Source organism: Cervus elaphus, chromosome 33, assembly GCF_910594005.1.
Source record: "Cervus elaphus chromosome 33, mCerEla1.1, whole genome shotgun sequence".
In the NCBI taxonomy this organism is placed as follows: domain Eukaryota; kingdom Metazoa; phylum Chordata; class Mammalia; order Artiodactyla; family Cervidae; genus Cervus; species Cervus elaphus.
The window spans coordinates 33,085,839-33,098,301 of record NC_057847.1 but is presented as its reverse complement, the minus strand read 5'-3'; the positions used below and the strand labels follow the sequence as shown (position 1 = coordinate 33,098,301).

The 12,463-nt window shown below is 33.4% G+C and overlaps 1 protein-coding gene and 1 long non-coding RNA gene across 3 annotated transcripts in view; one reads left to right on the top strand and one right to left on the bottom strand.

Moving 5' to 3' along the window:
- The window catches only part of LOC122688413, a 173,688-nt gene that overhangs the window by 36,052 nt on the left and 125,173 nt on the right, over positions 1–12,463 (top strand). For both annotated transcript variants that reach the window (XR_006339439.1, XR_006339438.1), the window contains exon 2: positions 8,709–8,888. This is a non-coding gene — a long non-coding RNA (uncharacterized LOC122688413). The remainder of the gene's footprint in view (positions 1–8,708; positions 8,889–12,463) is intronic.
- The window catches only part of SCN9A (sodium voltage-gated channel alpha subunit 9), a 164,581-nt gene continuing 156,581 nt past the window's right edge, over positions 4,464–12,463 (bottom strand). The window contains exons 26-27 of the mRNA XM_043894409.1: positions 11,686–11,956; positions 4,464–8,934 (exon numbers count right to left, since the gene is read on the bottom strand). Coding sequence (XP_043750344.1) covers positions 7,742–8,934; positions 11,686–11,956 — 1,464 coding nt within the window. The 3' untranslated portion in view covers positions 4,464–7,741. The remainder of the gene's footprint in view (positions 8,935–11,685; positions 11,957–12,463) is intronic.

Genomic DNA, 12,463 nt, shown 5'->3' with positions numbered 1-12,463 from the left:
AGATAGGATATCGTTTCATGTCCATTTGAAAGCGAAAGTTAATGTCACTCAGTCATGTCCGACTCTTTGGGACCCCATGGACTATACAGTCCATGGAATTCTCCAGGCCAGAATACTGGAGTGGGTAGCCTTTCCCTTCTCCAGGGGATCTTCCCAACCCAGGGATCAAACCCTGGTCTCCCTCATTGCAGACGGATTCTTTACCAGCTGAGCCACAAGGGACACCCAAGAACACTTAATCAGGTAGCCTATCCCTCCTCCAGGGGATCTTCCTGACCCAGGAATGGAACCCAGGTCTCCTCCACTGCAGGCGGATTCTGTACCAACTGAACTATCAGGGAAGCCCATAAGCCTTTACATAAGAGCATAAATATGTATTCGGTATTACTACCAGAAAGAATAGGAACTGAGCTATCATGGAAGCCCATGTCCATTTAATGCTCAACAATGAGATGAGCAGATATCCTGGAAAAAATCCTGATATAAGATGCGTGTTGAGTAGAATTTAATAAGTATATTTTTGAATGCAAGATGAAGCTTGCAAGAAATTATAGGAAATTCCCACGAACCAAAAGAAAAGCAGCAGCGGGACACGGAGGAGAAAACACCGCAGCTGAGCTGCCTTGGAGGTTTGCTGGCTGATCTCTAACTCGGAGTACTTTGTCATTGTTGATTATTACTTTATTGAGGTATAATAAATATACAGTAAGTGAAAAATCATACGGTTCTAACATATATATTTATGCTCTTATGTAAATGCCACCCAGATTAAGATATAAAACATATCCTGTATTCTACAATTCTCCCTAATGCCCAAGTCAGTAAGCCTCCAAAAGGTTATTACTTTTTTGAAAATGAGTTTTGCCTGTTATTAAACTTTATAAATTAATTTATACAATGTATAATCATTTGTCTAGCTTCTTAAGCTCATTATTTTGTTGGTGAGATTCTTTATGATATTGCATGTATCAGCTAGCTGTCCTTTCCTGCAGTGTATAGCATCTTGTTGTATACTCTACCAGAGTATTCTTTCCGATAGAAATACTGAATCTGCATTTCTGAATTTTCATAAAAATGTCTTTTTGATGATTATAAACACTCATTTTTTGTATCATAAAATTTCCAGTAATAGAATACATATATGTTTAAACAGATATTGACAAACATATTTTCAAAGTAATTGTTCAAATTTATATGTTTACTAGCAACATATGAGAATTTGCTTCACATTTAAAAAAAAATTATTGGGGTACAGTTGATTTACAGTGTTGTGTTAGCTTCTGCTGTAAACCAAAGCAAACCAGTTATACATATATATATACCCACTCTTTTTCCTCCTTTATTTTTTTTTAAATTTTTGCTTTAAATGCTTTACATGCTTCAAATTTTTAACAAGACTTGTTATTGTCTGTCTTTTAAATGTAGTCATTTTGGTGATAGTCTAATAATAATCTCATGGCTGTTTTAATTTTCATTTGTCTGATGAATAACTCAAAACAAAAATTAAAAAAAAGAAAAATACTGATATTTCAATGCATTGATAAGATAGCATTTCTGTTTGACATTTTGAAGTTTATTTTTTATACGTCTTACATGTTTTTTCCCTCCCTATATCCTTTTCTTAGTGACTTCTTCTGTCTTAAATAGATATTTTCTGGTGTTTTCATCGAACTACAGGCCTTTATATGTTCAGTTGCCTTCAGTACGTTTTTTACTTTGACCCATAGTAACTCAAATTCAACACACTCAAAACTAACTCTTATTCACTTTTCAATATTTGACTCTAGTCTACCCTTACTAGATTTAACTCATCTTCCTCGCATTCCCATGGTACATTAGCACTGAGCAACCATCATTGACTGATTCTTCCAAGATACAGCAGATACTGCATATTATTTGATAGAGTTTATTACTGAATTCTAAGAGTGAGCAGTACTTCAGAAAATGCATAATAAAGTGTTTGCCTTTAAAACTCCTACCACATATTTATGTATTTTGGATCTAATGAGTGCTAGTCTCTTATAGATGAAGAAACAGGCTCAGAGAATAGAGTACATTGTTTAAGTTTATAGTCACATTGTTAGTAAGAGACAGAAAGATTTAAACTCATGATACTATGTAATATGCTGCTGTTGTGTATATAGGTGGATATTTGTATTTTTTGGCAAATCTTAAAGGCATAAGATGGTATCAGACTCTGAAAAGCAAAGCTTAGATTTCTTTAAGTGCTTTCAATGATCTTGTAAAGAGGAAGAGATTTGTTTTGTTAGTTTTAGCTCTGAAGATGACAGATACGGGGCAGGGGTGGGGTGGGGGTGGGGTAAACAAATGCCAATGGCATTTTTTAAGTCCTTTAAGCTGCCAGAATGATTCATTTTCCTGGATGTTCTTCTCAATCCTGGAAATTAAGAATTAATTGTATAGTAAAATGCTATGAATAAGAATTAGGTATCAAAATTCCACAGAAAACATTTGTTTTCTTAAACATCCTGTGAAACTCACATCTCTCAAACTTCTAAATATCTTCTTTTGACTCCCTTGAAGAAATTAGTAAAGACAGAAGTTTCTTGTAATCTTCCTAAACAACTCAGCCTGTCTTGATATAGTGGTTCTAGTTGATGCATTTAATAAAATCAACTCTGTTAAAAGAATAGAGGAAACAGAGGTGGGAAACGAATTCCTTCCTGCTTTATTTTCCTGCCTAATTTATTTTCTTTTATATATTCATCTTACCCTAACCACTAGTTTGGAGTCACCTAATTTGGTTCTGATACTTGCAAGTAAAGGAAAAGATGTTTCTCTCTAAAGAATCACACATTGTCCATTTATTTGAGAGGTAAATGGGTCTGCCTGCTACAAACCACAGCCAGAGTACCACTTATGGTTATAGGCAGAAAGGGATCTGGGAGGAAGCCAGGGAGAAGAAAAGAAATGAAACGATCTACTTTAGCTTCATGACACTAAACCACAGCCGACATGAGAAACGTGAAGAATAACTGCAGGCAAGAAGTGAATGTGAGCAAGCATATTTTAATCTTTTTCATTGAAATAAAGTTAAAACTTCACTTAACTCTCATGCCAAGAGCTACAAGGGACATGATGAGCTTGGTCTAAGGAGGTCAGTGCTTCTATAGGAAAACAAAGCCCTTTGACTTGAACTAAGCTAGAGAAACAGGGACTGGCAGACATGCAGTAAAAGAATCCGCACAACCTCAAGTCACTATTTTTAAGTTATGACCCAGAATTATGAAGCTTTTGAGAGTGAAGCATCCAGATACTGTCTTTCAAAGTATCATGAAAGAAAATAGTCTATAACATAGGTTATAGAAGAAACAGTAAAATATAATTTAACAAATAGATACATGATTTATAATGAATAATAAATCAATATAATATTACACTCTGATATTTACAGTCTTTCAGATGGCATCATCATGTTTGTCTTTCACGGAGGTGAGGTGTTGGCAGTTCTAAAACTGCAGAAAGAGCAAAAGTAGATGGGGTTTGGGTGGCTTTTCCAGAAGGTTGGAAAATGTCACTTTTCTGTAGTCTCAATTTATCAAGTCTTTCTCAGACTTTAGAGTTGCATTCTTTCCCTTCAATAAATTATAGCGATTTTCTTCAGTAGTTCTCTTTTCAATTATCCCTGGGGTTTATGCAGTTAAAATCAATTCTATTTAAATTTCTCTAAGATTATGAAATCTCAGTACGTTCTGCCTGGGTTGAAATATTCCCATTGATGCCACCTGCTAGTTTGTACAATACATAGCCTTTCCAGAATTGTTTCTTTCATTTAGCAATATGGTTTGTTTTTGCTTTTCTTATTCTTATAGGCCCATAGAGATATCCCAAGGTGTTGCTAGTCACTGAGTGGAAATTAATGAAATAGAAGTCATATTGTCTTGTACAAAATACAATTGAAACTAGCACATGCTAGCAAATATTACATCCGGAAGAGGAATAATTTTTCCTCAATGCTACTAGGTTTTTGAAATTGTTAATAAGCTCTGAATCTTTTCTATATACTTACTACCTATAGTTTCATCCATGGCTTTTTTGCATTTCAATTGCTTATGAAAAATAAATTTGAGGGTCAAGCTAAAGCACGTGATACAGACATGACACAAGCCTCCTAAATCTCTTAAAATTGGCTTTTTCTTCTGGGACAGATTGTCAATATGGGTATCTAATTACACAACTCTCAGAATAACAGAGAATAAAGTATAGCATGTTTCTCCTATTGCTTGTTTACAGCTCTCAATTATTTATGTTTTTCATCCCATGTGCATCAAGTCCTGTTGCAGCAAAGGCCCCCTCCACTCTAATCAGTACGCAAACTTTCCCTCCCTTGAAAGACATTTTAACCATGCGCTCTGCAGCTCCTTTGGCCTGGATTATGGGATAATGTTAAAGTTTATTCTCACAAAAACAGAAAATACATGCAAACATGATTTTATTTTTTGATGACTTTTATTTTTAGATTCTATTACAATGTGCAGGTCTCAAGTATAACTACAATATAATTTATGACAAACTCAAACATTTTGAGCATTCATAGATGTATGAAATTTATAAAGAATTCTATGTAAACAGCATTATTATATTCATGGCTATTCATTTATCTTTATGAAGCAACTCAATTATTTTCCTCAAGAATATAACATAACAAACCACAGTTATTAAAAGAAATTGGTGGCCTCTATACATAGGTCCTAAACCCAAGCCAGTTATTGGCCATTATAATTTAGCTGGCCCACTTTCATCACTCCCATTAACGTTTCTCTGAAATTGCTATTTAGAACTGCTTTATTTACATATGCATTTCCTCTTAACTTTTTAATAAAGCAATCAAAATTCTATAAAATCATGCTGAACATTTAGGGTTGAAGTTTTCATCAATTAGCATTTAGAAACAGCCAACAAGTTACTTACATCTTTTGCAAACTACATAACAGGTAAAATGAGATTCTCCCATGTTTATCTCCATTAGATGAATGGATTTGTGTTCAAATCTGTTCACTGCCATTTTATTCCAATTTAAATTGTACAGTGTAATTGTCATTTTATATCATTAGATTAAATGTGTTCAATGATAGTGTGACTTAAATATTAGCATTACAGTGCTGAGAATGATATCTTATTATTAATACCAAACAGTAATCTATATGAAAAGAGAAGTCTAACTTCCCTTCAAGCTTCTAATGTATTAAATGAGCACTTGGTTCCAAATATTGTTATTAATTGATAAAAAGTTACAATTCGACATTCCTGGGAAAACACATATATAAAAAAACTTAACCATGTTACATTAAAAAATTATAGTTCAGCATGAAATGGAAGTGTGACTTTGTAATTCTTTTTTTGAAACGCTTAGAATAAATTGTGTTGAGGAACAAGTTGCTACTATTTTTTTTCACATAAAAATCAGGCAATGTAAAAACATAATAGTAAATCACACATAAACCTTCCCACATCTTTTCCCACTATATTTTATAAATATGCAAAGTACAGTTATATGGATTTAAAATGATGAGGATAAACTGCATTCACATTTAAGGTAATATTAATTTCTTAATTTTGTGTATTAAAAAATCTTACAAAGGTAACATATTTTGCATGATTCTCTAAACTGGTCAAAACCTATTTTCAACAGACTTAGCAGGGAGGTGATACAATGCTTTATATAGTCTAGGAAAACACTGCATGGTATCTTATATAGTAAATAAAAAAGAGGCCCAAATAATGTAAGATGAATGATTGAACTTAGGTGTAAAGAATCTTTGGCCCTAGGTCTAATTTCATTCATGCTTTAGGACAAATGTCTAGATGTGATAATCTCCTTCACAAATGCTGTAAAACACATCACAATTTAGAAACATTCTAGGTAGGAAGTTCTGTGGAGATGTCGCTTTCTTTGTTTTGGTCTGTCTTTCTCATTTCTGTGTTTGTTTTTTTTTTTGTCCTCTGCCTCTCATCCTCTATCCGTACTTCTTCATCTCTATGGGTATGCTTAAATCTCCTTTATTTTTAACTAGCCAAAAGAACAACAACAAAAATGTTTTAAGCACTTAATATAGAAGTACAGTTTATGTTCTTTTTTCATTGAGGAAAGCAAATGAATGAAATATTGTTGTATATATTTGCTTTGAAACCTCCCACAAAATCTTCTAAATAAAATTACTTTCCACTTTTGTAACTCAGTTTTTGCCTGTGCATGAATAACTCGATAGAAGAATGATCTCATGTTCCTGGAATAAGCTCATAAAAAATGCATCATGGCTATTTCTTTCCAAGCCACTATTAACAAGTTTTTTTTTTTTTTGTAAACTAGATATATAATCCTTGATAGAAGAACAACAGCTAAAGCAAAATGAATGTGTACTTGGTAAACTTTAAGCTCAGGGTACATTATTGATAGATACATAATATATTTTATAGTCATAGAATTTTAAAGAGAAAGTGACATCCTCTTCATTTTGTAGATAAAAGAACAAAGGTTCAAGTTGGATTTCTAGAACCAATCAGGCAAGCAAGTTGGCAAGAATCTTGGTTGAATGCTATTTCATTCTTACTACACACGTTTGTGTTGAAAGCCTGCCATGTAGTATGATTTGAAAGCTTGCCATACACATTCAGGATATTATGCAGGTGATACACTAAATACTGTGGCCAAGTCATCATCTGCTCAAACATGTACCATGATATCAAGTATCTTTCTGCATGTCTGGAAGCACTCCACTGAAGACAGGATCAGCTTTGCTCAGTGCTGAAGAATGATTCAACAATACAGCATGAGAAAACAGAAAACTGTGACAAAAATGATGAGTTGGATCATTGTTGGTACTTTTGGAGCAGCACAGTCCGGCGTTACAGGATATAAATAAAAATGGATAAAGCTTTCTTTAGTCGCTTCTTTTCTCAATTATGTTCATTTTTTTTCTTTCAAGGAATGTGATATGTACTTAAAATAATTTTTCATGTTTCATGATTACCAAATGAACAAACGAAGATATAGAAAAAGGCAGTCCATGAAGCACAACATTTTAAAGGTAACTCTTATCCTAGTCGGTATATGCATCGTGATAAACAAAAAGCACTGGTAGAACTGACCAGCCTACATGTCCCATGGCATTTAGTGGGCACATATAAATTGATTTTCATGTAACGTGGATAAATTTAAGCACCTCAAAATATAGAATGACCTCTGTACATGGAAAAAAGAGTCTTGCCCCCTAATAACAAGATAACAAGATGTTTTAACTGAACATTCATTACTAGTGCCTTCTATCAGAGCACTTCATTGAAAAGTCAAGGCAAAATACTTTTGTAGATATCCAAATGCTAGGTATTGGTGTGTGTGTGTGTGTGCGCACACGCATGCCTGCGTGCATGTGAAACATGAATGTTTACAATCCTGTGAAAAGATGACAAGGCAGATGTGAATATTTTCTACATGATTTTCTGATTTATTAAAAGTAAATAAAATTAAATCACCTTTGTTTGCTGTAATCAATAATTCCCATACACTTACTCTTAACAATTCTTAGAGATACATTTACCAATGCAAAAATAGCCATCTGCTAACGCTGCCCACCTATGTCAGAGAATCAGAGCTAGCAAAAGCACTGACTTTGAGAATAAATTGATAAAAAGAGATTTGGCATAGACCTCCTCAAAAGAGTCTTATTAACACAAATATATCACCTTCACAGGCTGTAAACAATATATCAAAAATGAAGCTCTATTTTTTGCCTTCCTTGCCATCTTTCCCTTTGTCTTCCTTTTCTGTTTTGTCTTTTTCATATTTCTCTTTGTCTGGTTTTGTTACACTATCATATGAAGGTGGAGAGACAGTGGATGGAGTTGCATCTGTTTTTTCTAGACTTGAGTTCTCATTAACATTATCAAAAACCATATCTTCTTTATTGGGCAAATCATCATCTCTGTCACCATCTTTGATGTATATACTTGATATATTTTTGACATTTTGTCGTAAGCGGTAACGTCTGTAAGCACGTTGAATGACTGTAGCAGACACATCCTCTTGCTTTCTTTTTAGTGTAGTTGTGATGGGCTCATAAGACACTTTAGAAGGATTTGCAGACATGAACCTTTCTTCCATCTGTGAACGAAGAGAGTCCATCTCTCCACCTTCCCCCAAAACACGCTTTGTAAAAGCAAATAAGATGTCAAGGCAGTGGATCCTGTCCCCACTGACCATGGGCAGGTCCATGGCAATGAGCTGGACTTTGTTTGGTTTTGCTATGAGAAGAGGAGGATCCAGGGCCGCTGCAAAATCAGAGAGTTTGCTATATTCTATAAATTGGGTGGCATCTGGATCAAACTTCTCCCAAACCTCATAGAACATCTCAAAATCGTCCTCACTCAGGGGCTCAGTACTTTCTTCAGTAGCAACACTGAAGTTCTCCAGGATGACAGCGATGTACATGTTCACCACGACCAGAAATGATATGATGATGTAACTGACAAAATAGAATATCCCAACAGACGGGTTCCCACAGTCTCCTTCAACTGAGCTTCCAGGATGAACTTTTTTGGGGTCACAGTCCGGTGGTGCACTGTTGAGGATAGGTGCTAGCAATCCATCCCAGCCAGCAGAGGTGGTAATCTGGAACAGGCAGATCATGCTGTTGCCAAAGGTCTCAAAGTTGAACATGTCATTAATTCCAGCTTCCTTTTTAACATAGGCAAAATTGGACATTCCAAAGATGGCATAGATGAACATGACCAGGAAGAGCAGAAGGCCGATGTTAAACAATGCAGGAAGGGACATCATCAAAGCAAAGAGCAGTGTGCGGATTCCCTTGGCCCCTTTGATCAGACGCAGGATTCGGCCAATCCTGGCAAGACGGATCACTCGGAATAGGGTAGGGGACACAAAATACCTTTCTATCAAATCTGCTAGAAACATACCTGGTGAAGAGTGAAGGAGTAAATGGTAAATATTTAAATATCTATGCTATAGAAAATCATGACTCTAAATAGTTTTATGTGCCATTTTATCTCTTGTGATTTCAGGATTTTCATTTTATATTGAAGACAATATTATAACAATACAAGGATTGAACAATCTCACAGTAAAATGGCTAGATTTAACCATTGTGACATTTTTTTCTCCTTTAGTAGGTTTGTGGACCTTTTTTTTTAAATGCACAATTTTTTAAATTGGAAGGGTAGAAAAATTAAAGTCACATAGTGAAATGCTAAAAAGAAAATATAAATCACCTGAAATATCAACCAACCATTAACAGATGTTAGTATTTTGTTTAGGATCACTCCATTTTTCTACACAAGCACACAAACATATACAAATGTAAGCATGATAGTAGAAGGGTTTTTTTTGTCATCTGTTTTAGTTATTTCATCATATGTTATGGAGGTATTTCCATATAAATGACAACAGAACAATTCCCTAAAGTTGTATAATGTTCTGTCAAAGTCACCATATATTGAAGAATTTTATGCTGTTTCTAATTGTTTTGACTGAAATGAATATCTAAGCAGGTGCTTTTTTTCTAGTTGCATGAGCATTTTTTGATAATAATAGAAGGTAGGTGAAATAGTATATTTAAATTTTTGTTATATATTGCAAATCTACCTCCAAAAAGTTTGTAGAAACTAACTTTCCTAATGATAGTCTATGAAAGTGCTTCCACTTCACATGCTCACCAGCTGTTTTCTTCTTTATAATTTTACCAAAAATATCTCTGTGATGTTTGAAACATCTCAGTACTGTGGAATTTTTTGGGGGAAAAATAATCCACATTTTCTTAATTTATTGGACATTTTGTATGCTTGTTGATTATTTTCAACTTTCTCCTTTTGGCCTAGTTTAGTTCTTTGACTATTTTTCTGTTGGGAGATTTACTATTTTCTTATTGATTTATGAAGAATATTTTTTTATTACAAGTACTAATCCTTTGTTAGCCATAAGTGTTACATTAACAATTTCCTTGTTTTTAACATGTTTTTCAACTTTTTTTTTTTTTAATTTGGTGGCAGTAGTGATTTCTCCTCCATAGAATAAATATTTTGATTTTTATGTGGTCATATCTATTATTTTGTCTCAAGGGAGTTGTTTGTCATGAATAGAAAGGACCATTCAAGCTCATGGTTATAAATCTATTTCTACTAGAATACATTTTTACACATCAATTAATCTTGATCCATGAGATCTTTTAACTAACTTAGTAATTCTCTATATATTGAAGCTTAAAATTTGATTATTTATTTGAATCTATTACTTCATCAATGTAATAACAATCTTTAATATCTGGCAATGTAAGTCACCCTTCATTACTCTAATTTTTCTTCCAGATGAATTTTAGAATCATTTAGATTTAGGTTGTCAATTTATTATCCCATTCATAGTCTCACTGGGATAACACTGGATTTACTATTTAAATTTTCTTTTGTTTCTGTTAGTTTTCCTCATAGACGTCTTATACATTTCTTATTACAGTTTTTACTAGGTATTTTTCTTTATTTTTGGAATCATGAATGAGATTTCCTTAGATATATTTTCTAATCTTTTGGTCCACATAAACAATTATCAACATTGGTTCATGCAATTTAAAATCTGCACCTTCTGAACTCTAATTGAATCCATTTTATTGGTTGATTCTCTTACATTTTTAGAGTACCACAATAAGATGTGAAACTGAACATTTGCTCCATTATTTAAAGATGTGTACCTCTCTGTTTTCTGATCTAATTGGATCAGCCAACACTGTTACAAAAAGTGACAGAGAGACATTCCTTTCTTCCTAAGTTAATTTGGAATGCTTCCTCTATTCTGCTTGTTGTTTATGTGTGAGTCCTATCTAAATTTTAATTTTTCTTATATTTTTTTCAAAAATTGATTTTGAATGCCTAGTCTAAGTTGCAGTACTCAATATGGCAGTTTTAGATTACAGTACTTTCAACCCTTCTGAGTCTCCTTGTTTCAGCATCTCTAAGTGAGTTTGAATTAAATAATCTCCACAATCTCTTCCTGTCTAAAATTTATAAAAATAAATGCAAACCTAAACTACTGGGCAAGGCATGTAGAAATAATGAAAAACAAGATGAAAGGAAAACAGCTATGGTAATGAAACAGGAGGAAGTATAAAATCAAATATGATTCACAGACATGACTGCAGTTGGTTGAAAATGATACAGACTTGACAAGTATGAAGCTGTAAGAAATGAAGCTGGCATTTCTTCATACCTTAACTTCACTTTGATTTCAGGGAGAATTTTCAATTACCAATATTCTGGCTAGTTATATTATCATTAATCAAGAGATAGTTCTCATATATGTAAAAACTAAAAATGATTTCAGATTCTACATTTAGATTTATATTGTCAATTTACATTGGTCTTCTAAGACATACCTATCTACTGATACACTTGCTACGTTTGTGAAGGGTAATCTTGGAAGTCAAATATCAAGGAGTATTATGTGCTTCCAACAAATAGAAAATATATCCTTCAGTCTTGTAATGTGAACCTAGGAATTTTGACACAGAGGTTTTTATTTTGTTTAGTTTTGCTTTAAAGGTTACTTCATTTTTTCAGTCTTACTCAAAAGTAGGTTTATATTCATGAATTCAGAAACTTCTCTGAATATGTGTGATGTTTAGTTTGATTCAAAATTAAAATCTGATTAATAAACGGTCTTACCTACAATGGAGAGAATTACAACCACAAAATCAAAGATGTTCCATCCTACAGTGAAGTAGTAGCATCTGAGGGAGATCAGTTTCAGCACAAATTCTCCAGAGAACAGGATAATAAAAACCACATTGATCCAATATAAAACTTCAGTCATGTATTCACTTTGTCCCTCTTTTTCTACCATCATGGTTACCATGTTGAGGCAGATCAGAACCATGATGGCTATATCAAAAGCTTGGTTTGTTACGAGGTCAAAGATACATCCTTGGAATTTGTTCTGCAAAGAAACAAAAATAATAGGAAATTGTACAGTAAATTTTCCAAGTAGTATCCATAAATTACATTAACAAAACAATTTTTAAAGGTATCTGTCTTCAAAACTTGCATAAATTATCCTTGGTTATAAGTTCTTTCTTTAAGGAATATTATTAATGGGCTAAATCTAAGTCAGAGTACATGACAACTTATTGCTGTTGTTGACTTTCACTGTACCAATTCTTCAATTAACCTTGTAAACTGACATTTGCTTTTAAGCATAGCCACCCTAGAGTGTTATATAGGAATTGCCAGGATCACAAGGTAATTTTTTTACTAAGAAACTGTCAGAGAAAAAAAAAAAAAGAAAAGAAAATCTTAGTTCAATTACCTAGAGTGTTTCAAGGTAATAAAATGACATCTCTGAATTTCTACTTTGTCACATTATTTTGACTAATGTGTTGGCATTGTCTTACACTGGTATTACTACTATAATATAGAGCTCTATACTGCCTGTCTCTTCCATGTA